The 24,877-nt window shown below is 58.1% G+C and overlaps 1 protein-coding gene across 3 annotated transcripts; it reads right to left on the reverse strand.

Annotated features, from left to right (window-relative positions):
- Window positions 1–24,629, reverse strand: LOC310888433 (LIM homeobox transcription factor 1-alpha-like). Of its 3 annotated transcripts, none has more exons than XM_083815092.1 (9): window positions 24,365–24,629; window positions 23,465–23,530; window positions 20,174–20,360; window positions 4,592–4,824; window positions 3,927–4,084; window positions 3,756–3,833; window positions 2,959–3,091; window positions 2,382–2,540; window positions 1–2,011 (listed from the first exon to the last, which is right to left on the reverse strand). In XM_083815092.1, exons 2-9 carry the CDS (start codon window positions 23,520–23,522, stop codon window positions 1,857–1,859), a joined length of 1,161 nt encoding a protein of 386 aa, XP_083671218.1. In that variant the 5' UTR covers window positions 23,523–23,530; window positions 24,365–24,629; the 3' UTR covers window positions 1–1,856. The 3 variants fall into 3 exon arrangements, with proteins under 3 accessions (XP_083671218.1, XP_083671220.1, XP_083671219.1); XM_083815094.1 differs by lacking the exon at window positions 24,365–24,629 and adding an exon at window positions 24,020–24,285; XM_083815093.1 differs by lacking the exon at window positions 24,365–24,629 and adding an exon at window positions 23,718–23,789.
- Window positions 24,630–24,877: the final 248 nt, after the last annotated feature.

Genomic DNA, 24,877 nt, shown 5'->3' on the forward strand with positions numbered 1-24,877 from the left:
TCACATTCACACAGCTTTATTAAAGGTGAAGCAATGGTGGCGTGAGCTTTATAGGGCTGCGGTTCTGTTACACAGCATCTTTGTGTCCGTTCTCTATAAGTAGTCTTGAGAAGGTGAAAAATGCCTGATAAGAAGCAAAATGCATCAGGACTGCATCTCCTTTCATCCCCAAAGCCAGGATTATATAGCTCCTGGGTATTTTCCGCCATAACCACAGACAACACTAATTAGCCATTTTTTTTTTCTTTTTTTTTTTTTCTTATTTGAGAGGATACACACCTTTTACAATCAGACCGGCAAGCCTGTGGAGGCGTAGAAGTAAAACACCACATACAGAAACAGCAGCCAGCCAGGTTCTCAGGTTGCGTTTCTAGGCTCACAACCCTGGAGATGGAGATGTGAAAAGAAGCCGTCATTTCCTTCTGGAGCTGCCTGCCAGTTAGTCACTGCTCAAACAGACAGTTTGAAGCTCTGAAGGCCCTTGTCCCTTCAGCTGGCGTGCTCCTGGGGAAACCTGACCTTTCTAGGAATACTGGCTGTCCTTCACAAATACAAAGAACCAAATCCCAGGCTTGGGTCCTGGGCAGGAGACTGAAGGATTTCCCTTTGGTAATAATTCAGGCTCCCAGTCTCTGCTCTCTCTTTCTTGCCCATTTTAGTTTTTGTGGATATTCACATCGGCACCCGTCGGCGTCTCGTAACTCTTGCCTGCCTCATGCAGGAGGGCATCGTGATGAAAGAAATGGATTCTTTCACGAGAAAAAAATTGGGAGAAAATGGATTTCTGCTCGCTATCCACAGCGGAGACACGCTTTTCTCTTGGCTGAGTCCTGCTGTCACCGCTGGGCTGTCCTCAAAGCACAATCCAGACGTAGCCTGCTGGAGGTAAGTGAGATAATGCAACGCGATTTCTTTCTCCCATCACTTGTTGGAAGGAAGCGGGGTGTTAGGATGCCTGAAAGAGGAGCCAGAGTGGGAAATCCTGCTATAGAGAAGGGGCTTTCTAGCAGGAATATTTTTAGAGTAAAACCATTTCACTCTGCTGTTTTAAAAAGGAAACAAACAGAAGACAGTCTTTGTTCCGCCCATAAAGGGAGTAGAAGTGCCCCTTTAGAGAAAGACAGGCAGACGTAAAGGCAATAGAAAGCTCGCTGTGGATGTGTTACACTTCTCTTGGCGTCCTTGAGCATGACGGAGCACGAATACTGCTGTTTCCTGAAGCAGATACCCGAGCACAGCCGTTTCATTCCGGAGCCAGGCTGTCGTGCATTTCTGAAATGTCAACCATTAAAAAACCGTACCGTGCCAACTGATCAACAGCCACGAAGAGAATCTCCGAAGCAGCAGTGGCATCCCTCGGAGACGCCTCAGGACCTTGGCTTTTGATGTTGAAAATTAACCTTGTCCCATAGGCTGGGAAATGAGGCAAAACAGCCCGGCGGGCAGCTCAGCTGCAACCGGGACTTAAATAAACAGAGTTTGTGTGCGAAGGGCACCTGCTACTTCGGGGGGCCACCCTGGTTAGCTTGGCCAGTCTTTGTTTGAAGGACATAATGCTCAAAAGCTTAAACACTGGACAAACTGCTAAAGGTACAGCTAAACAACATCATACCATTGATCTACTCGTGGCTAGACAAAAAAAAAGGAGAGAGGCAATCCAAAGTCCTTCAGGCTGTGAAAGGTCCCTGTGGGTTAGTGCTCGTGTGTGTGGCGGACCCAGCTGCCTCCTCCGCCGTGCAGTGCTCGAGGAATGTCTCCGACGGTCTCAGTCTGGTTTCTCCTCCCTCACCCCCACTTCTGAATTTGGAGCAGCATCCACCCGAGATCCTCGCGAAGAGCCGGGAGCTTTTCTATGGTCAGGAGGTGAAGTAGGAGCTCTGCATGGAGTAGAGTCGGTCGATGGGATTGCCCACACGGGCCTGGAGGAGGTTGGCCTCAGCCGTGGACAGCAGGCAGTCTCCCAGGTGGCTGATGCTGTCGCTGTCCATGTCGTGGAAAACTCCTTCTGAGTCTGGAAGAGGAAGGAGAGGGAAATAAGTGGGGACGTGGCGCGGGCACGTTCCACGGGGGGAGCTGGGGTGTGGCTGCATCGCAAAAAAAACAAACCACTGTGAGCACGAGGGGACCCCACACCGGGACCGGCACTGGGCACGGCTCTTCCCTCCCTCACCCAAACGTCTCCCGTTGGAGAGAAGACCCCAGGCTCACTCCCCAGCCTCCAGCAGAGCTCAGCCCGAGGCTGTGGCCTCGCCAAACTTCCTCTGAGAAAGGCTCTGAGCTACGTCCAAGTCCCGTGGACCATTGGCAGGGTTGGATTCATGGCTTGGGCAGCTTTGGCGCAGGGACACGGCTTCGGTGCAAGCTCCCCGGCGCTCTCCTACCGTAGGGGTGCAGATGGTCTCCTGGCAGCTGGGGCGGTGTGAGCCCTTGTCTGTACAAGTCTGTGCTGTAGCCGTTCTGATCCAGGGGCAGCAGCTGCTGCTGGGGGATGCGAGGATAGGGAACCATCAGCCCGTCCAGGCCGTGAACGCTTGCACCGTCTAAAGACACAAGCAGTGGGACGGGTTGGAGAAGGGGCGCGCAGCGCAGGTGCAGGAACGTTATTCACGTCGCTGCAGCGGTGTGCGGCAGTCCCAGTCGGGGTCAGCACTGCACGAGGCTCAGGGCACCCATGCAGCATGGATGCAAGGTTACAAACATCCACGCGATGTTATAAAAAGGATCCTCTTCCCAAGAAGAGGCCAGGCACGCCGCATCGTGAGTACCCCTGAGTCCCGCCGAGCATTACCCAGCATCATTCCACCTTTGTGGTCACCGACAACTTGCGCACCAACTCGGCGACAACCTGCCTGCTCTCTGCTACTCCCCGTGTGTGTTCCCTCTCCGATCTGTTCGAGCCAATCCCCCCGCCCCAGCCTGCAGCCCCCAGCGCTGTCGGCGTGCCCCCCAGCTCCTCACCTTCGCTGTCATCGTTGCTCTGCCTGCTGTTGCGGCCGGTCCCCCTCCCGCTCCCCAGGCGAGGGTTGCCCAGCTGGTCTTGCTCCTGCTGTTGCTGCTGCTGCTGCTGCTGCCTGCGAGCGATCTTCTTCATCTGCAAGGAGACCGAGACCCCAGATTTGAGGCGGCTCTGAGCGGGGGGAGAGGCAGCATATGACTGCCACCTGCCTTTCGTCGCCACCGAGCATTGCCACGGTATATCTCTGCCAGGCTGCTCGGGGTGACTCCTCCGCAGTCAGCATCCTCTACGCCCGGCCAAGACAAGCCCTGTGAGCAGCGGGGCTGGCAGGAAAGGCTGTAGGATCTTTGCGGGGGATGCCACGCACAATTTAAAAAGCAAAGGACTTTGGTTTACTACAAAGGCAGGTTCTGCTTCCACCCTGTACATCCTGCACCGCTGGAAACGTTTTCCCTGCAACTTCTAGAGGGAAGAAGTGGGAAATCCTTCCAGTCTTCCCAGTCTCACAGTGAGGGGGAAAAAGTAGCAAGTAGCAAATGAATAATAATTAAAAAAAAAAAAAGGAGAACATTGAAGCTCTGCAAACATCTATAGGTTTCTTACATTCCTCTCTAGGCTTTTGCTATTATTAGATCCCTGTTGCACAGCGAGGTGCACCCGTGGTTTGGTCCCACGTAGCTGTTCTGTTCTGACCATTTTCTCTTTTCCTAAGCTGTCCTGTGTTTCCTCTGAATTGGATGAGTGTGTGATATCCCAGCCGTGTTGGGAACACAGCTGTGGGGCAGGGACCGTTGCTCACCTTGGCTCTTTGGTTCTGGAACCAGACCTGCACCACCCGCACGGTCAGGCCCGTCTCAGCTGCCAGGGTCTCCCTCACCTGTCCGCAAAACGAAGGGGCGGAGAGCTGAATCAGAAATTAATTACGCTTAAAAGGGTCCAAGCCTGCGATCGTGTAACGGCCCCGTTATACCTTCCTGCAAGGCTTTGAGGAAACCTCGAAGGAAGCCTTGAAGGCCCGCCGCTGCTGCGTGGTGAGGATGGTGCGCGGGCGCTTGGAGCGCTTGTGGTCTTTGCTCTCCTCGCCGCCCTTGCCGTGCGAGTGGCTGCCGTCTTCGTCCTCGCTTTTCACTGCAACGGAAGGTCGGGAGCGGTGGCTCAGCAGAGAGTGGCCTTTCCAGGCCATCTCCCAGGGCAAGGATGCAGAGAAACGCTCAGTTTTGCTCCTCACGAGGAGCAATTTGGGCCAGAAGCGCAGAACGAAGCCAGGAGAGCTCACGGGCTGAGTTGCGGCTCAGGGGAACACGGTCAATAAGCGGTGGTGCTGAGGAACCAGCCTGGCCCCGCACCTTCCATCCCATAACGTCTCAAATCAGCCCAACCAACCCTCTCCAGACACACCAAATAGATCGAGGTACACCCTGGGCTGCCCCTCTGCCCTCACCGAGGGGACAAGGCGCTGCAACCTCCACCCACCTCCTCCTCCTCCTCCGGAGCCTTCCTCGGAGTTAATTAGGGACTGGCAGCAGGACGAAGAGGCTCACGGGGATGAGCTCACCCCTCCCAAATACCACCATACCCCACAAGCCCACCCTGCCTGCCCCGCTCCCCGCCCTCGGCACTGCTCCGGCCCCTCACCGGACTCGGTGGGCGCGGGGCTGATAGCGCTCAGCATCTCCTTCTCCTTCTCGTAGTCGCTGCGGCACAGCAGCTGCCCCTCCTTGAGCACAAACTCGTCCCCCCGCTGCAGGCGCCGCTCGCACTCGCAGCAGTAGAAGCAGTGGACGTGGTAGACATTCTCCAGCACCCGCATGATGAGCTCGGACGGGGCGATCGCCTTCAGGCAGCTGCTGCACTTGGTCTGGAACAGCCTGCAAGGAAGGTCCTGGGGGTTAGGCACTTGCGCGGGGCTGCCGGGGCAGAATCACATAGCCACAGAATAGCCCAGGTTGTAAGGGACCCCAAAAGCTCACCAGGTCCAAGCTTTTGGTGGGAAAAGGGAGCCTGGATGAGGTTACCCAGCACCCTGCCCAACAGCACCTTGAAATCCTCCAGTGATGGGGACTCCACCACACCCCTGGGGAGGTTCCTCCAGGGATTGCTCTCACCGTAAACCATTTCCTTCCCGCATTAAGATGAAGCCTGCCCTGGTGCAGCTTGTACCCATTGCCCTGTGTCTTCTCCACATGGCTCCTCGTGGAGAGAATCATCCACTTCGTATCCACCTTTAAGTACTGGAACACTGTGATGAGGTCCCCCCGAGCCTGCTCTTCTCCAGGGTGAAAACACCCAACTCCTTCCATCCCTGAGGGGCTCAGGAAGCCAAGGAAGGAAGCGGGTGGATGTGTGGAGCCTCGTATCCAGCAAAAAATGTCTTTTTCAGGGGCTTCCTGACCACCTGTAACCCCAGGGAGGAACGCAAACGTGCCTGGCCCATCGGGACAGAGCTGGGTGTCCCCTCTTCCTCTCTAGGGCTGTTGGCTGCTTGGCTTCGCCAGGTTCATGGCAGATTTCCTCTGCAGACCCCTCCGGGACAGTCCCCAGGGCTTGGCGGAGCCTGGCGCGGGGAGTCCCACCGGGAGGTGTTTGTGCCCCACTCCGTGTCCAGAGAGAGGCATAAACAACTGCGAGCGCCCCGCGCACCGAGCAGATGGTTCTGATGAAGTAATTTGGGATCTAAACAAATGTGAGCGGCGGTGGCTGCCGGCTGACAGCTTCTATTTAGCCACTTGACAAGAGAAAGTAATAAAATAGGGATTAATTAGGCTGTTGTTTAAACACACAGGATCTTCCCCACCAGCAGGGAACTCATAAACTGGGATTGAGAACAAGACTAGGTTAATCCTCCTGGCAAACTCTGTGGAGCAGGATGAAGAGGCTTACAGGGGTGGGCTCATCCCTTCCAAATACCACCATGGATTTGCGCTGTGCAGTGGCTTTCGGCTGCGGTGCCTGGGACATTCCAACTGGAATGGTGTGGGATTTCTCTCTCCTTTGTGTCAGTGCGTTTGCACGCACGTTCCTCGCCCTGCCTCTCCCTCTCTCCCTTTCCTCTTTGTCTTTCTCTAATTCACACTTGAAAAATAATAACTGAATTTGAGATGAATTGTGGGGAGTAAAGAGCAGCCTTTTAGCCATAACCTCAGCGTCTTACGGAAGGAGCAAGCTGGGAGAGTGTTTCAGGCACAAGCCCAGCCCAAATCTGGGCTGAGTCCAAACCTGTCCCTTTCCTAACACCGACATCCTTCTGTTACAGCAGAAGTGAAATAGTAAAAAGGAAAAAAAAAAAAGAAAAGAAAAAAAAAACACCCAAAAAACCACCAACCCAACCCAACAAGAGAGCCAATCCGTGCTCGTGGCTTTCTGGGACCGGCCGGGAACAAGTGACATGCGACCAACCGTTCGGTTATTAACGTTCCTGGACTTCAAGCCCGGCTGGAGCGTAACGATCGTGTAGCCAGAGCCCTTTCCTGCTGTGTTCTCACCCAGGGGTTCCCACCTGGATCCTGCTCGCGGGCCGTGGCACCCAGCCAGCTGCAGGTGGAGGGCTCCAAGTGGAGGAGGACCTGCCCACGTCGCTGGCAGAGGCTCCAGAGGCTGACCACGTCCTCGGCCCCTATTTCCAACTTGAATCTGCCTTTACTCCGCGCCCAGCGGCTAGACTTTGTCACGTCTTTATTTTCTTGTAATTTGTTATGCCAGTTGTGGGAAATCACACGGGTCTTTCAAAGTTCCTGTCCCTCATCCCGCAAACGACCGGTTTAGGAGTGAGCGCTGAATTTCAGAACTGCTGTCCCCAAAGAAAGCTCTGCCTTGCCTCTTTGTGTGCTGCTGCGTAGCTGAATCTGCTGTGCCAGACAGACTGTTCGACTTTGAGACAAGCCGGCCCCACGCTCCCACCCGGTCCCGATGAATTTTTCAGAGGTTTTTCTCCTGTAGGGAGCCCAGGCTCAGCCCAAGAGCCCCAAATCCAGAGAGGGAGGCGGTAAGACCACAGGCCCGTCAAACCAAAGTTTTACTTCAACATTTTGGCCTGTCTCCAAGCAAGGAAGGGGAGCGTTTGGGAAGAAGCCGATGGAAAACTCTCTGTATGGATCCACACTTGTGTTTCCTCAATCATTTGTACCCAGTTAGGTGCCCAGCACTCCTGGGGCCTTTCATATCTCCACCCTCGGTGACATTGCTGGTTGCTTGGGCAAAACGTCCAGAAAATTGCCCAGAAACAGCAAATAAAGGAAAGCTTTGAACCTGGGCGCAGTGGGATGTGCGGAGCAGAGCAAGGAGATGGAGGTACAGAAGTTGGGGCTGGGAAAGGAGACCCATTCCCCTGCAAGGCAACAAACCCATTCCCCCTGCCGCTGTCGGGACCAGGCAGTTAGCAAGCCTCATGTGAAGACCTTGTCATGTGCCAGATTTCCCCGAAAAGGGTTTTTTTTGTGCAGCTACCAGGTGAGGGAAGTGCCGTTACTGCAGCGTAACTCAATAATGCTTTTGGCACTGCGAGGCTCGCACACTCCATCTCCCAGCTAAGCCCCGAAAACAAATCCACTCTGCTTTGTACTAATTGAAGAAAACATTCAGCAAGCAGCTCATAAACACGGTGTCAGCTCGCATTACACAAAATTAAAATTCTCAGCCCCTCCAACACCAGGAATTCCTAAAGAGGCTGGTTTTAATATTGCCTGAATCCGTTTAAGTCAAGGTAATATTGTTTAGGTTGCCATAGGAACAAAACACATCTCCGTGGCTGGCAGTGGGTTCCGAGGAGGCTGGGGAGGCTGAGCGGCGGACGCGGCTGCCCGACGTCTGGGAGCGGCTGCCTGGAGAAACCACGCCGAGGGATGGTCCAAAACCGAAGCGGGTTCCTGGCTTCGTAATGAAAAGCGCGTTGAGGAGCAGCAGCGACACGAGCAGGATGTCTGCGAGCTGACGGAGAGGGAGCAGCAGCAGGAGCCCTTCCGAGGGCTCGTAGCTCGCTGCCGCCGCATCCCGTTTTCTGGGAGGACCGTTGTGCAGTGTCAGCCTCGCGGCCCGTGTGTCTCTGTTTGTCCTGAAAGGCCCCTGCTGACCCCACTTTTTGGCTGGGTCTCCACACTCCCGTGTCCTTAACACCCACGTTTCCTCAAGAAGCTGAGTCTGATAAGATTTCCTTACGGGAGCTGTGATAACGCTATGAATTTTTATTCCTGGGGATGTTCAGAAACCATCCAGCAAGCAGAGGCACGTGCCTGCACACAGCATTCACGGTATGCCTACAGACACGTATCCCACATCCTTACCTGCTTGCCTCAGATTAATTACCTTTGCAAAAGATAGGGTTGGATTTTCCCGCTGGGGAAAGGCTCACCTTGATGGAAAAACCATCAGGAGCTGGGAGGCGGATGGGTTTCTAAGCCTGAATGTCTTTGGGGATTGCAAGCTGCATGGCTGCTCACAGGTCAGCATCATGAGAGGGGCTTGGGGCTCTGGGGACAGATTTTGGCAGCCAGTTCCTGAAGCCGGTGGATGCCGGATGCAAGAAGAGCAGTGTGGGCAGAAGAGCAGCGTGCGGCGACCACGCGACGTAGGGCAAGCACATCTGTACTGCTTTATGGCTCGGAGGCAGCGTGTCTGTCACCCAACAAGGACGGAGATACGGCACATCTTAGGAGCTTTGCTGCCGGAGGCCAAATTCACCGGCTGCCCACGCTGTGTCTGCAGGGAGCTCTCGGAGACCAGCAGCAGGGCTGCGCGGCTGGCGCAGCTGCAGAAAACCCCAAACGCTGCCTGCAGGAGCACACGCAGCAGCACACTGATTTGCAGTCTGGAAGTCCCAGCACTGTTGCTCTACGGCTCCTTATATGCCTGGGCACTCGAGCAATGCCCAGCACCTTTTTGAAGCTGAAGTCTTGCTCAGCATCATGTATCGAGGAGTTACGCGCTATGGAAAACAGTTTCTTTCCACTATTCAATCCCCTTGCTCTGCTGACACTTTCAAACAAGTGTCCTCACTCTTCATTTACCATTAATTTGCTTTTCTTTTAATAACATAGACCAGCAAAACAGCTGGGAGAAACCAGCACGTTGTTCATTTTCCCTTGGAAGTTCAGTAAAGTTTCTAGGCGTTGAGCCCAGGCAAGGGGCATCACAGCAAAGCATCCTCTGCGTCCACCCCTGCATAGTGCCAAAGGAGCTGCAGACTGCTCTGAGGTCTTCCCACCTCTTTTCAGACATTTCATGGACTGCGTTTATCAGATTCCAGTCCTGGCAAACCACCCCAGTGCCTGGCTGTCTGTTAATCCTCGCTGAGCATCCCCGTTGCAGTTCAGGATGAGAGCCTCTGACCTGCAGCAGCAGCGCAGGGGATGCTGACCCAGGCCTGGGAAGGGTAATTTGGAGCGCATACGATTGCATCGATGGGATTAAAAGGTGTTAATGAAGCAAGGAATAAGCTGGGAGGCCTGTGCTTCATGAAACTAGCTTATTTAGTTAGGGTTTAGTCAAAATGAAGCAGTCCAGGCTTAAGCAAGGTCTGTTTACTTAACACTGAGCTGCAAAATCCATTGTAGCTGGCTGAAATATTGAAGTGGAGCTTGCAAAGCCGCCGGCCAGATTTCGGGCTGGGGCTGGGGGCTAGGGGCGTGACGGGGACAGGGACACACAGGGGAAACAAGGAGGCAATGACAGCACAATATGCTCTTTCATTCCCTCCTGCACCAGCCACGTCCCCTGGCTCGGCCGTGCAGAGCGGCACCGGGGCACGGCGGGGAAAAATTTCCTCGTGCTGAATCTCTGGCTTCTTGCAGCAACATTTGGGTCAGAGAAAGGGAGGAAACTGGGGGACAACAAGGTGCTCTCGGCTCCCTCCAAAGCTCTTTGTGGGCTAGGTGGGTAGATTTACCCCCAGAAGGGCACTTTGTGCACAGAATTGTGCAAGGCGCGCTCAAACCTGACCCTCGCCGTCCATCGCTGGGAACACAACTTGGAAGGATGAGGGCAACACCACGGCCGTGGAGAACAGAAGGATTTGGGGATGTTGGTTATGAAAAGCAACCAAACCTCAGCATCTCACGAGTGTGGTCCGGCTTGTCCCGACCCCGTGAGTGCACCCAGCACCCATCCAGGAGCCAAGAGGTGTTAGGAGCCCTGCTCCCGGGGCTCGGTTCTGTTCGTGTCAGAGATGGAAACCGACGCTGGAAAAAGATCCGAACCAGAAGCAAAACAAAACAAAACAAAACAAAAAAGCAAAACAACACCAAAGAGGTTCCCAAAGCCGGAGAGATTCATAAATATTAAAGTGACACGAGTGAAATGCTACTGAAAGATTTAATACTGTGCTGCTGCTCTGTCCCTCAAGGGGTTAACCCCCCCACTGCGAGGATATTACTGCCAGCACGGTGGCACCGAGCCATCACCATATAATCTGATGAACTCTTTTATTAAATTTCACAGGCCTGTCTTCTTTATTAAAATCTCCCAGAATTCATAGGGCGCCTGTCATATCACTGCTGAATGCTAACAAAAAATGCGTGTTTCTTCTTTTATTATTTTTCACCCCCCCACCCCCCCCCCCAACTCCGAGGACCGCCGGGGAGGGTTGCGTTGCGGTGGCTCTGCCAGGTGAAGGGGAGGTGGCAGGGGAAGGCGGTGGGAAAGGCGAAGGAAAACCTCCCTCCGCACCCCACGGGTGCTCCCCACGGGCACAGCTCGATGGCAAGGAAAACTGGTCCCCCAAATTGAGGTTTGCCTGCAAAACCCATCCCCATGCAGGCACCCCATGGTGAGAGGAGCAGGGTAGGACCGCACCTTGAAAACGGGTCCAGGAGAGAGGGACGGCAGCGGGACGGTGCCTGGAGCTGCTGCCTCCTGCCCCTAACGCCCTGCCGGGCACCCAAGCTGCCCCGCGAGCGCCCTGCGAAGCTGGGGATGCTCTGGGTGATGCGTGCGGGGAATTTGGCCTCTCTCGAGCTTCTGTGATCGCCCTCACCTCTGCCATGCTGCGGCAAAAAGGTTCCTTCCCAGCTTGGATCCCACACCAGGCCATCTCAGAGCTGCGGGAAGGTGCGATGCAGCCGCTGAATCTCTGCACACCCAGGCTGCGCCGGCACCAGGCTGCAGCTTTGCTTTTGTGTCCTCTGGAGCACGCTTTAATGCTTTTTTTTTTTTTTTAATGCAGATCGTGGGGGTCACATCTTGGGCTGACCAGGGGCAGGCAGAGTGGGCTGCCGGACGCCCAGAGCTCGGGCGCAGCCTTTATTTTCCCGTAGCTCCTTTAAAGCCGCTGCTGCAGCTCGGAAGCTCTGGTGGGGCCCTGCACTTGGTGCATATTTTTATCACTTGGTGCATATTTTTATCACTTGGTGCATATTTTTATCACTCGCTGCGTATTTTTATCACTCGGTGATGCTCTGCCAGCTGCCTAAAGAACAGAGCAGAGCCCGATGCTGCTGCGGCACAGAAGAGGTGAGCCCAGCCCCCTGCCTGCATGCCCGGGAAGGGTGTTTTCCACTCCCTTAGGAAATCAGCTCCTCTTCCAAGCGTAAAGCTTGACGTTCATACCCAGCTTCCCACCGAGCTCTGAAGGAGCTCCGAAAAAATGGGCGCCGCGCCTCCGACGGGTGGTGCCAAGCCCTGCATGGCGAGGCACCCCCTCGACGAGGCTCCTCTCCCGCTCCCCCCTCTCCAGCCGACGAGACACGACCCGAGAGCTCGCCCCGGCTACGCGGGCTCGACGCCGGAGTTATCAATTCCTATTGATTTCGTCCTGCCTTATTGCGGGGCCGGCGGGCAGCTCCATTAGTATGCCCGGCAGGAGAAGGGCTCCTGCGCTAGTAGCTAGGGGTGATATTACCCACCCCGATAGTATCCCGGCTCAATATCCTGTTTCTCCTTTTCTCATTTCCTGTTTGCAGGTCTGAATGCGAGCGTTGTCACAGCGCGAGGGGGGCTGGCAAGGGTGGGGGGAGACAGCAGGACGGTGTGTGCCGGGGAGGGGAGGGGGGGGGCATTAACGGGGGGGTGGAAGCCGGGGAGGGGAGGCAGAAGGGCTGCCGACACTTTTATTACAGATTTAATAATGACAAAAGAACATCATTAAACATTCATTAGAATTATTTAATTAAATTTTACTTCGGAGGGGGAAGAGGGGAGGAAAAAAAAAAAAAGAAGAAAAAAAAAAGAAGAAGAGATTAGATATGATGTAAAAAGCAATATTGATTGAGAAAAGAACAAGCTGGGGAGATGTGATTTAAATTAAACTCCGGGCTCTCTCCCTCTCCCCTCTGTTTTAAGCGAGGAAGGGGACGTGCGGCAGCACCGGGGGGAGGCCCGGCAGCCAGCGGCAGCACCGGGACGCGCGTCCCTGGCCGGGCCACCGTGGGTGACACCGAGCTTCGCCGCACCGCCTCCAGCAAAACGCCTCCGGTGCCATCGAGGGCGCTCGGATGTGACCGTGCCCTGCCGGGGTTTTTGCACGTCCCGCAAGCTCCCTGTGCTGCGGTTCCCTGTGCGGGTCAGGAGGAACGGAGATCCCCGCAGCAAAGGGATCAACCCCCCCCCTTAAAGTCCTTTAAAACAGGACTGGAAATGATGTAAATGCCCGCCCGGCGTGACCACGGCCCCAAAATATTTCAGCGCTGTGTTAAGGACGGAGAACGGAGAAGGCGCGCGTCTGCTAGCAGCCACCTTAGGAAAGATTTTCGAAGGAAAATTGCCTTCATGAGCGGTCCGTGACAGCGAGCACCCCAAGCCAGCGCCGTCAGCTTCCGAGCCCCTCTGTGGGGATGCCCTTAAGCAGCAGATGTGAGTTAAACACACTGCAAATCGTATCAGGCGTCTAAAAGAGATTTTCTTTAAAAACAGTGAAAGCTGTCCCCTAACAGGAACCCAGCCTTTAGCTCGAGAAACACCGGAGGGAGATTTCCCCCAGCCCGTGACACGGGGCCAGGAGGGAAGTGAAGGGAAGTTCAAAGTGGCGAGGAAAAAAAAGTAAGAAGAGGTTAAAAGCTGTGCGTTGATTTTACAGGAATCGGGAAAGAGGCTCGGGACGGGGCTTCTGCAGGGCTGACCGCGGCTGCACCAGCGCGATCCCGACGATGGGGGACCAGGCGGGGGTGCAGAGGTGCCGCCGAGATAGTTAGGGTAAGCTGCAATTAGCCACATGGAAGCCTAATTGCATTAAGGGGGCGGGGGAAAGGAAGGAGGAAGCACTCGATGGCTCCGGGTTGTAATTCGCTTTGGGCAGCCGCGAGGAAAGAAGGGGCCACGAGGAAAGAAGGGGCCACGAGGAAAGAAGGGGCCACGGGGAAAGAAAGGGCCACAAGGAAAGAAAGGGCCACGAGGAAAGAAGGGGCCACGAGGAAAGAAGGGGCCACGAGGAAAGAAGGGGCCACGAGGAAAGAAAGGGCCACAAGGAAAGAAAGGGCCACGAGGAAAGAAGGGGCCACGGGGAAAGAAGGGGCCACGGGGAAAGAAGGGGCCACGAGGAAAGAAGGGGCCACGAGGAAAGAAGGGGCCACGGGGAAAGAAGGGGCCACGGGGAAAGAAGGGGCCACGAGGAAAGAAGGGGCCACGAGGAAAGAAAGGGCCACAAGGAAAGAAAGGGCCACGAGGAAAGAAGGGGCCACAAGGAAAGAAAGAGCCACGAGGAAAGAAGGGGCCACGGGGAAAGAAGGGGCCACGAGGAAAGAAGGGGCCACGAGGAAAGAAAGGGCCACAAGGAAAGAAAGGGCCACGAGGAAAGAAGGGGCCACAAGGAAAGAAAGAGCCACGAGGAAAGAAGGGGCCACGAGGAAAGAAGGGGCCACGAGGAAAGAAGGGGCCACATTCCCAGCGCCGTGCTGGCCCTACGGGAGGCGCGGAGCTCCCCGGACCCCAAGACGACCCGTGGGCAGAAGCAGCGAGAGGGACGCAGGGCTGGAAAGCAGAACGCAGGAAAATACTGCTAAAAAATAAAAAATAAAAATCTGCTAAAACACCCGTGAGGAGTTTGTGACGGCGATGCCTGGCTCGGCATTTTAGACGAGGGGGCAGCCGGGGGAGGTGGGGACCTGTCATGAGCAGGATGGGTGGGGGGCTCCCCGCTGCCCCCATCGCCTGCTTCCACGTGGACTCCTCGAGGAAGGAAAGAGAGGATGAAGAAATGGGATGAAGGATTGCAAGCGCTGCCCTTCCAGTGCTAGCCAGGCTTGGAAGTGAGAGAACTGTGGAAATACGGGGACAGCAGCAGAGGGAAGGGAAGGGAAGGGAAGGGAAGGGAAGGGAAGGGAAGGGAAGGGAAGGGAAGGGAAGGGAAGGGAAGGGAAGGGAAGGGAAGGGAAGGGAAGGGAAGGGAAGGGAAGGGAAGGGAAGGGAAGGGAAGGGAAGGGAAGGGAAGGGAAGGGAAGGGAAGGGAAGGGAAGGGAAGGGAAGGGAAGGGAAGGGAAGGGAAGGGAAGGGAATATTTCAGTTGAAGGGACCTACAAAAACCACCGAGTCCAACTGCCCGAGCACTTCAGGGCTAACCACAAGCGACCTTTCCGTAAACCACCTCCCCTTCAGCCCTTGCAATCTCACCAGCCGTGGGCTCTGCACCTTGGTGCAAACCTTTCACCTGCTCGCGCGTCCTCCCTAAGCCGCCACCGATCCCCTTGCCACTCTCTCCACCACTTCTGCAAGCACTAATCCCGGAGAAATCACTAATCCTCGAAGCACCAAGTATCCAAAGCATTGGCAAGCACTTGATTGTTAATTTACATCTGTGTTCTCTGCTGCAGGGGGCTGTTACCTTGACCTGTGGTAGTTTACTTTGATTTCCAACTCCTTTGGGGTTCATATTTTCCTTCTCCTCATCAGGCACAAAAGAAAGCAAACCATTTTAGAGGCAGGCCTAGCTGCTATCGGACCACGGTCAGCTGGTGGGTAAGAAAGCTGTGCCCACTCATGGCGTGGAATTTGGTGACGTGGGTCTAAGGGAGGCTCAAAGCCATGGGACGCAAAGCAAGGAAGGAAAATACAGGCCAAAAGAGAGAGAAATCTATCAGAGTAAATTACATTTAATTAAACTAGAAAAATAATGTGTGGCACAAGAAAAAAAAAAAAAAAAAAGCTCTTCCTCCCCTATGTATTCCCCCATTAGAAAAACAATCCAACAGCGATGGGGAACAGACAGCACGTGGTGGCTGGTTTCTTAATCATGCTCAAGGCACATCTGCATATTTCTTTCATTTTGCGGTGATTATAGAGTTAGTGTTTAATTTCCTGGGCCCTGTGAACAAACCAAGGCGAGGAACAGTGAGAACTGGGGTAGGAATAGCTTTGTGTAATTAACGTCATTAATCATGATGCTCTCGGTGGGAGACGGGGCTCAGCCACCCACCCGACGAGGAAAGAGGGAAGGCTTGGGACGGGGAAAGGATCGCGGTGAGCCCATGGTTTGGCCGTGCCCTAAGCTTTGGGGAGCTGCTTTGCTCCACATAAACCATGGACGTAAGGCTGCAAATTGTGTGTCCAGCTCCTTCCCAGCTCCTTCCCAGCTCCTTCCATCCCAGCTCCTTCCTTCCCAGCTCCTTCCATCCCAGTTTCTTCCCAGCTCCTTCCCATCTCCTTCCATCCCATCTCCTTCCATCCCAGCTCCTTCCTTCCCATCTCCTTCCATCCCATCTCCTTCCATCCCAGCTCCTTCCATCCCATCTCCTTCCTTCCCAGCTCCTTCCATCCCAGCTCCTTCCTTCCCATCTCCTTCCATCCCATCTCCTTCCATCCCAGCTCCTTCCTTCCCATCTCCTTCCATCCCATCTCCTTCCATCCCAGCTCCTTCCTTCCCATCTCCTTCCATCCCATCTCCTTCCATCCCAGCTCCTTCCTTCCCATCTCCTTCCATCCCAGCTCCTTCCATCCCAGCTCCTTCCATCCCAGCTCCTTCCTTCCCAGCTTCTTGCTTCCCAGCTCCTTCCTTCCCAGCTTCTTCCCAGCTCCTTCCCATCTCCTTCCATCCCATCTCCTTCCTTGCCATCTCCTTCCATCCCAGCTCCTTCCATCCCAGCTCCTTCCATCCCAGCTCCTTCCATCCCAGCTCCACTCTTGCTGCAGACCCCAAGCACTGGCGCAATGGGGACAGTGGCAACCATCTGCGACCAGCACAGGCTGCTTGGGAGCAGAAAGGGGGCTTGAAACATCAGGTGCGCCTCGCACCATCCTCGCTCCCTGCCCAGGGGGGCTGGAAGGAGCTGCGGGACGTTCCCTTTCCTCCTCCTCCATCTCCTGTTGTCCTCGCAGAGGCACCCGCAGGGTCCGCTCGCTGGGCGGGCGGCCCCCATTCATCAATGCCTTGTCGCGGTGCTCATTATCTCGTTTATTTGCTCGCTTCTCGGAGCGCTGTCACTTCTCGTTACCTGCCCCACGGGCGGCGGGGGACAGGGGGAGACACGGGGGGACCCCGGCGCTCCGCGGATGGAGAAGCTGGATGTGGCCGAGCGGGGCTGGCGTCCCTGCCCGCAGCCTTTGGGGGAAAATCGGCACCTTTGGGAGCTTCAACGCTCCGCAAAGCAGAGCTGGGCCAAGCAGGGGGCAGCCAGAAGCCCTTTCCCGAGAGCAGCGCCTGTCAGCAGCTCTTGCAATCCATCACGTTTCGTCCTTGAGTCCCCGCTCGTCAGGTTCTGGCATTTCAGGCGCATCTCAAGCATCATTTTTGAAATTCCTCGGGCCTAGGAAGCGCGCTGATAATTTCTGAGCTGGCTGTAACCAAACGTCCCAAACACGGCAAAGTTTTTATGCTCAAAAGCCAAAAAAAATAAAAAAAATTAAAAAAAAAAATCCCAAATCCTTCTGCTTTCAACACCAATTTCATCATTTTTAGGGCCTGACTCCCGCGCCTGGAATGTGTGCGGTTTGCAGACAGCGCCTGGGCTCATTCTGCTCTCAAAGCCCTGTCCCGGCGTCTCCTCCCCAGGGGATCCATGCCTGGGGGGGAGCCCTCCCGCAGGGTTTTAAGCATGACCCAGCCCGCTCAGCAGAGCTGCCTCTGGATCCCCTCTGCCCCCCCTCCGCATGCCAGCCTGGATTTGCAGCCTGGGTGTCCCCCCCCCCCGATGGAACAAGGCAGCTCGCTGCCACCTTTGCCTCCCCGTCTCCCATTTCTCACCTCCCACCCTGGCTGCTGGACTTCTCCCAACCTGCTCCATCCAGAAAATTGGCCAAAACCAGGTCGGCGCTGGATGCCAGTATCGGTGCTGGGTGCCACCCTGCGCTACGGGACACAGCAGGACGATGCCGGGTGTCCCCGCAGTGCGCCTACATCACTATTTTGGGGGTGTGCGCCCAGCCTGCTGCTCTCAGACCGTTTTTGCAAGGCTCCCTGCCTCTGGCCATCCCTACCCCGCTGCTCAGGGGTGCCTGAGGCTTCAAAAGGCGAAGCGAGCCACTGCTGCTCTTGGTTCAGGATCTGACCCAGCGGGGCTGCCCGTGCCCCGCTCGGGTGCTCCTTGGGGGAGCTTTCAGAAAAAAAAACACCACCCTTTTGGCTGTGGATATGATCTCCGAGCGCAGCAATAGGTGGGGAAGGGGCTGCTTAGGGTGGGCTCGAGGTCATCTTGGGCTCTGCGTGATGCCCGGCCGGGATGCTAACAACCCAAAGGCACCCGTGGGGGGCCGACGGACGGGTTGTGCCGCTGGCCCCCTCCTCATCCCTTAGCATCCAGCCGGAGGAGCCGCGGGGATTCACGCAAAGATGGGGAGCACAAGGGCACACGGAGCCCGCGCTCGATCACGTGGCGGCAGCGCGGCGATGGGGAGCCGGCGAGCCAGGTTCGAGCCGAGTTCACCCCGTATCTCCAGCGAGGACGAGCGAAATCATCTCCACATGGGCAAGAGGAGAGCGCGGAGGAGAGGGGGACGGCTGCCAGCGCGCGGCCGCGGTTCAGATCCCTCCCGACAGCTCCCCGGCAGCCCCCGCGTTGCCTGTCATTCCACAAAACAAACTTCAAAGTAAACAAGGCGCCCGGGACGGGGCCGTTGCAGCCACTCTATCATCCTTCATGAGTATTTTCCTTCCTCCCCCCCCGGCCCGTCCCGAGCCATTGCTGTTTGATAGCATTTACGCGAGCTGCCCGGAGCGGGATTTACAGGGCAGGTGCCTGAGCAAAGCGCAGGAGAGCTGGCGGGGCCCCAGGCGAGAGGGGAAGAGGAAAGCTTCCCAAAAGCCTTCAGATTGTGGTTTTATATGATAGGGACTGCAGAACAACATCCATCTTCGGGCTTAACATTTCATCTCTAGATCAACAGCCCGTTCCTTCCCCCACGTTCAGCTGCAGCTGCTGGCTTATCTCGCCATTAAAGCATTTTCCTCTTATTGCGCAGCTCGCATGAGGGGGGAATAAATGCCAGATGGGTCTCCCCTCCAGGTCACCCTGCTGCAGCCACGGCCTGCGCCGCGGCCCCGGGGCGACGCTGGGTCCTGCAGCCTGGGATTAATCGCTGGCCAAGCCCGGGAACTTTTGGAGAGTCAAGGCCAAGAATGCGGACTCTGGGGGGAGCGGATTTCCAAACAGCAGGACTGAGAGTTTGCCTCCCTGGAAATTCCCATGCTGGGAGCGCAAAGGTGCTGAGCGGACGCCGTCGGAAGCGCCCAGAGGACCGACTTTCAGTACTTGTAGACCCTAAAGGCGTCTTTGCAAATCAGGCTGAGGTCCTTCAAGCGCTGCAGCGAGACGGAGCAGACCGGGTCCAGCACCGAGCAGCGGCGGCGTGGTCAAATTCAGCGCAGGGCGAGGGGAAATGGCACGGCCATGCTGTCCTGAGGACGCATTTTTCTGGCCAAAAGCAGCGTGGAGGCTGGGGTTTCCACAATACCCCATGGAAATCCCATCACAAATCAGGCACCCAGCTCCTCGGAGGGATGAGGGGCTCTGCGCAGATGGGTTTTGCCAACACGTTTGTGTCTGATTACACGCAACCGCGGCCACCAAATCCCCTCCAGCCACCGGCTCCTCCTGGCCAAAGCAGAGACCTGGCAGAAGCCCAGCCCGCTCGGACCCAAGCAGCCCTTGGTGCCCACCCTTTGTGGCTGAAGGGTGAGGGAGAAGCCTCCTCGTGCCTGCCTGGCCCTCCCAGCCACCCCGGGGAAGCGGGCAAGCCCTGGTGTTTTTATTGCCATCCCCATCGCTGCCAAGCGCCTGCGTCACGGGCGGGGAGGAGGCTGCGCTCTCTGATGAAGCACGGAGGAGATAAGATCGGGCCGGTCAGAAAAGCCTTTAGAGGATGCTGCCAAACTCCAGCAACCCAGCAATACCCTGGGGTGTCCGTGCGGCCTGCCACCGCTGCGTCTCCCCCACCTCCCTGGCCAACACCAGACACCCCAAAAATTACGCCCGTGGTCGTATCTTTGAGTTTTGCAGACCAGGCTGAGCTGGGGATAAACACGTTTTTCTTGGAAATATGCGCAAGACGGACGCCCTGACTCGCTAACTGCAGAGATGCCACCCTGCCCGTGGCCCCGTTTCTCTCATTTCTGCTTCCACACTCTCATGACAAAGCACGACCTCCACCATCCCACTCTAGCTTTTGCCCCTGCTGACGAAATCAATCTAAAACCCACATTTTTTTTCCAAATAACCCCACGCGCAGCACTGGCTGTGTTTTATCCAACACACAAGGCAGAGCCCAGCAGTAGAGGGAAGCTGATCCTGCCACGGGTTAATGTCTGGGTGCCTTTTTCCATGCTGCACCTCCAGATTCGCACTTTAACACCTCATTTGATCCACACCATTAGAACGAAACAAGCAGAGAAAGGCAGAAGCCCTTCTACTCTTGGAAGCCCTGGCAAGTTGTTCCGAAGGAGAACTTGGTGGTGGCCGCCCTGCTGCAGGGCCAGGGCTGCCACCACGAGCAGAGCCGAGCAACAGCAAGAAAACCGGCACAGCTCCAGGGCGCATCCTTTGGGACGGGCTCCTCCGCACCGAGGAGCGGGGTCCGGCTCCTGCCCCATCACCGGGACACAAAGCATCCACCCGGGACCACGTGTCCCTAAGGCTCAGCCTCCCTCCTTCCATCCCAGCAGCCCAGGAGAGCGTTCGATCCCAACGTCGTGGCGGAAAATCGAGACAGCACGCCTCCGTGCCCCTGCTCGCCTCACCTGCTGCTCGCCGCCCTGCGCGCCACCAGTGGCCACGCTTCCAGGACCCCACTTTGCACCAGCTCCCTCCCTGCCTGGGATGGAGACGGTCAGCGCCGAGCCCGGCCAAAAAAAAAAAATAAAAAATCACTTACTTCTCGTAGTCGTGCTTGCAGTAGAGCTGCCGGTTGCGGCAGTAGCAGGTGCCGGAGAGGGGCTGCAGGCAGACGGCGCATTTCACGCAGCCTTCATGCCAGGAGCGCTCGTTGACGCGCAGGAGGAAGCGGTCGGAGATGGGGGTGTCGCAGCCGGCGCACACCTCCCGCATCTTGGGGTCGGAACCTGGGCGGCGGGGAGAAGGCGGCGTGAGAAGGAGCTGGGCTCTGCCCCGGGACGCATGTTCCGTGCGGGGGTGTCTGCCTTTTGGGAGGGGGTGACGCTTAGCCTCGCACAACCGTTTGCTTGCACGATTATCTACTGGTTTGGGTGGGTTTTTTGTTGTTTTTTTTTTAAAAAAAAAAAAGCACCACGTGGTGTTGGTGTCAGCGGCTGAGCACGCACAGGAGGGCGAGAAGGGAGGCTCGGCACGGAGCTCAGCCTTGAAAATGAAGGCAGAAGTTGGCCCATGCGAAAGCAGCAGCAAAGGCGCTCCTGCGAAAGCAGAGGAAAGGGTTTCTGTGCGGTGACTTCCAGGGGAATCGCGCTCCCGGCGTCGCACGAGCTGGACGTGGGGAACACGCACAATGGGAACCGGGGAGCCAACGTGGAGCAGATCCACGCAGGAGGTGGCGGGGCTGCAAACCTTGACCCAGGCCAGGGCACGGCCCCGGGGGTGAATTTTGCCCACTTTCGCCCCACGCTCGGTGCTAAGCTGTTTAAAAGAGGAAAGGCTGCAGAGATTTGGGAATTTTTTTTTTTCCCCTCAGCTTTATCAACATGCAAATCTATGGCTGCTCTTCAAAGGCTTCGTCATGATAGCTTCAAGGTAGAGGAGTGAGCAATAAATGCGCTATCTGCCGCGCTGGATCTGGGCTGCAGGCTGAGCCAGGCAGAGACGCCCCCTCCGATGCGCACAGCCTCCGCGGTGCCAAGCTCCTTGGCTTTTACGAGCGCTTATCACCGTCCTCTCCCTCCCCAGCCTGGGAACACCTGCCCCAGCGGGGCTGGGGGGGATACGGTGGCTTCACGGGGACGAAGCTGCCGAGGGGAAGCAAGGTCTCGGAGGAGCGGGGGGCTCGGAGGGCTCGAGCCCTTGGCGAGCAGCAGGACCAGACGCAGGTCACTGCTCCGGGGCGAGGAGTGGAGAGGGGTTGTGCTGGCCTCTGCCCAAAGAGAGATTTGCACCAAAACCGGGCTGGGACACACGGAGGAGCCCTGACCCAGCCCCTCGGCAGCTGGCTTTCCAGCTTTTCCAGCTTTTCGAATTGTGTGCCCCGGGCGCAGAGGGGGCACGGAGCAGGCAGGGCTGCTGCAGGGACAAAATGCGGGTGGGCAGAAAGTGTCTGCACGCAGGAAGCTTTCTGAGCGCTCGCTCTGCCCAGGTTTAGCTGCAGCCAGAGACGGAGAAGCCACAACGTCCTGAAATCATCTGAAACCGCAGCAAAGGCGAGGGTGGCTCTGGGAAATTTGGGTAAAGGCAGGTGATCCTCTTTGCGTTTTGGGCACTGCTGCCATTACACCAAGGCAGGAGGAAATGTCGGCAGGGAGTAAATTTGAGTAATTCGGGTTCGCTACACCCACAAGCACCTCCAAAAACGGGGGTGTGTTGGGCAGCAGCAGCTTCTGCCACGTTTCATGGGGTCCTGCACCATCGGCATCCCATCCCAGCTGACTTCGGCTGCTTGCCCAAGCCCCTCGCGGCTCCCGGGCTCAGCACAGCCTCTTAATCGAGTGCTGGGGCTTGGAAATGGGACAGCAGCTCCCGTGGGAGGGGGACAGACCCTGAAAGCTTACGCTTCTTGCAGCCACCCTGAACGGCTGGGGCCAGAGCCGGTGTCGGGGCTCTCGGTGCTGCAGCAAGCCCAAAACTCGCTCCTCAAGGGCAGAGGCACGGATCTGTCCTCGCTGCAGCCCCTGCAAGCAGCTCGGGAGTGGAAATGGGGATTTGAGCTCAGGAAGGTGACAAATGAAGGTGTGCCGTGCCGGAGCAGCAGCACACCGGCACCGGGGCCACGAGGAGGGCTGTGATGGCGCAGCACCGGCACGGTGGGACCGTGGGTGCTCATCCCACCTCCATCCAGTTCCCCCTTTTTTCCTCCGCTAGCAACTCCTGCGGTCAAACATTTTCACCCTTCTTGCATCCCAAGGGACCAAACCTCCAGCAGGTTACGGTCTGTGGCCGACGACCCCAAACTCCTCTTTAATTTGGGGGGAAAAAGCAGGGAATCGTTTCACGCCGGATTAGCCCAGGGCGGCTATTTAAACAGCCGGGGACCGTTTCATAGCAAAAGGGGGATCGCTGTGAAAGGGAGAGGCAGAAAACTTGGGAGCGGAGGGGGTGGGCAAGGAGGCTGCTGGGGATTGAGGCTGGGGGGAGGAAGGGCCGGGATGCAGGGGCAGGGACAGCAGCGCAGCTCTGCCAGGCTGTGATTCCCACCAGAGCCTCGCTCGGTGCAAGGACACGAACGCGAACGATGCCCTTAGCACAGCGTGAGCGGTGTCGAGCTCGGGGGGCAGAGGGGATGCGAAAAGGCCCGGGGGAACGCCGGCTGCCCCCATTCCCCAGCGGGAACCGAAAGCGGAGGAGGTTCTGCCCTTCGCTGCCCCAAAGACCTCAGCCTTTTACGAGCGGCCGTAGAAATGCAACAGTTTGGCCCAGCCGCTGTGCTAACGAAGAGCAATTTCCACCCACCCTGCCGCAGCTCTGCAAGAAGGGGCGAAGGCATCAGGGGGGCAGCCCTCGGGTGCCTCGGTCTAAATTGTGCCCCCCCCCCCCGGCCAGGCCCTGCTGGGGTGGCCGGATCCGGCCTCGCTCCGTTGGGGAGCGGCAAACCCCATGCAGGGTGCGGGTGCGCAGTTGGGTTGTGCGTAAAATCAGCGAGGAAATGGGGGGGGAGCGGGGCTCGGAGGAGGCGAAGGGGCTTTTTTTTGGGGTCAGGGCAGGCAAGGAAGGGTCGGACGCTGGGGCTGTCCCCGTCCATCCCACGCTCGGTGCCTCGCTGGAGTCACCGAGCACCGTAAGGACAGCACCAGCCCCCCGGAGCTGTTTTGGGGTCGCAGGGGAAGGGGGACGAGGGGGACGTTTCGCAGCTTTACCGGGGCTTGGGCTGCCTCCAAAGCATCAAACCGCAAAACCGGGCTGAGCCCGGGGCCGCTCCCGTTCCCGGAGCACCGGGACCGGAGCCGGTAGGGACGGAGGGTGGGGGGGACGGGGACAGGACGGGACGGGACGGGACGGGAGGGTTGGGGCCGGGCTCTGCTCGTTCCCCGCCGCCCCCGGCACTCACCGAAGCCCAGAACCGGCGTCGCCTGCTGCAGGCAGGACGGAGCCTCCTCCGTCTTCATCCCGGCGGCTGCGGGCGGAGAGCAGCGTTAGGACCGGCCGGGGGGGACCGAGCCCAAAGCCCCCCCCCAGCCCCGGGGGGGTCCCGTCGACCCCCGACGTTCTCCGCGTCCCGGTAAACGAACGGCAACGAAATCCCGGCGGCGGCGACGCGCACCCGCCCCGGTCCTCCCGGTCCCGTTAGGGCAAGCCCCGACCTTGCCCCCGGGATCCCCGGGAGCCTCCCCGTCCGCTCCGGGTCCCGGGGATGCCGCGGCGGGGGTCGCTCCCCCCATCCCCAGCTCCGCGTCCAGGAGACCCGACGGGACCCCCCCCCACACCCGCGGGCCGGCTCCCGGTGCCCGGTTCCCGGTGTCCGGTGCCCGGTTCCCGGTGCCCGGTGCTGGGTGGGTTCTCCGCGCCCGGACGGGGCGCACCGGGAGCGCGTCCCCGGGGTTGCCGTCAACCGGGTACCGGCTCCCCGCGACCCCTCCTCCCCCCTCTCGTGCTCGGCACCTACCGGGGCACCGGCGGCACCGGCACCGGTACCGGCACCGGCGCTTTTCGGGGAGCGGAGCGGGGCGCGAGTGTGCGCGGGGCAGAGCGCGCAGCCCCCGCTCGTGTCCGCGCCCGTGCCCGTGAGCGCCGCCGCCCCCCGCCTCCCCCGGGAGCGCGCCTGAGCCGGGAGCGCGTCGGGGGCCCCATCCCGCCGGGCCCCCCGAGCTGGAGCCCGCTGCGCGCGGAGCCCCGTCGGCGACTGTCGCGATAGAGGCGGCTCTCCCCGCTGGCGCCGGGGTCGGGGTTCCGTGGGAATAGGGCAGTCGTGGGGCTCCGCGCAGCCCGGCGCGTTAATCCGCCGCTTTACCGCTCCCCGAAGGGCTGCCGGTTCTGTCGCGACAGCCGTGTCGCCGACAGGGAAGGCGGCGGCTCGTCCTCCCGCCGTCGGGGCGGTCGCGGTGCCCGGGCTCGGCTCGCTTCGATGGCCCCGGCCCTCCCCCGGCTTCCAAACGAATCCGCCGCCGGCACCGTCCCGGCAGCGGGGAGAGGGGGGGGGACGGTGGGGACCCCCCCGGGGGCTGCCCGGCCCGGCCGCCCCCTGAACCCCGGGGGCTCCCCCGGGGCGAGAAGGAGGCAGGGGACCCCCGGGATGGGGCGCGGCGGGGGGGTGCCCTTGTTGGGGGGGGTTCCTTGTAGGGGGGGTGTCCCTATGGGGGGGGGGGTCCTTATAGGGGGGCGCTATGGCGGGGGGGGCGCCATGGCAGGGGGGGGCGCCCACCTTTTGGTGCCAGCAGCCCCTCTTGGCACAGCGCAAAGCTGGGCTCATCCGATGCCAAGCGGGGGCCGGGCAGTTTTGCAAAGTGGAATCCAAATTATATTT

The sequence above is a fragment of the Anser anser genome (assembly GCF_964211835.1).
Source record: "Anser anser genome assembly, chromosome: 35".
In the NCBI taxonomy this organism is placed as follows: Eukaryota; Metazoa; Chordata; class Aves; order Anseriformes; family Anatidae; genus Anser; species Anser anser.

Bases quoted from the DNA above. Each gene is read 5' to 3' on its own strand.
- LOC310888433 (XM_083815092.1), bottom strand. From the start codon at position 23,522: ATGAAGACGGAGGAGGCTCCGTCCTGCCTGCAGCAGGCGACGCCGGTT. The intron at 4,825-20,173 runs GTAAGTGATTTT...CCTTCCTTGCAG, and splicing joins TGCAAGCACGACTACGAGAA to GCTGTTCCAGACCAAGTGCA. The intron at 4,085-4,591 runs GTGAGGGGCCGG...CTTCCGTTGCAG, and splicing joins CCCCGCGCCCACCGAGTCCG to TGAAAAGCGAGGACGAAGAC.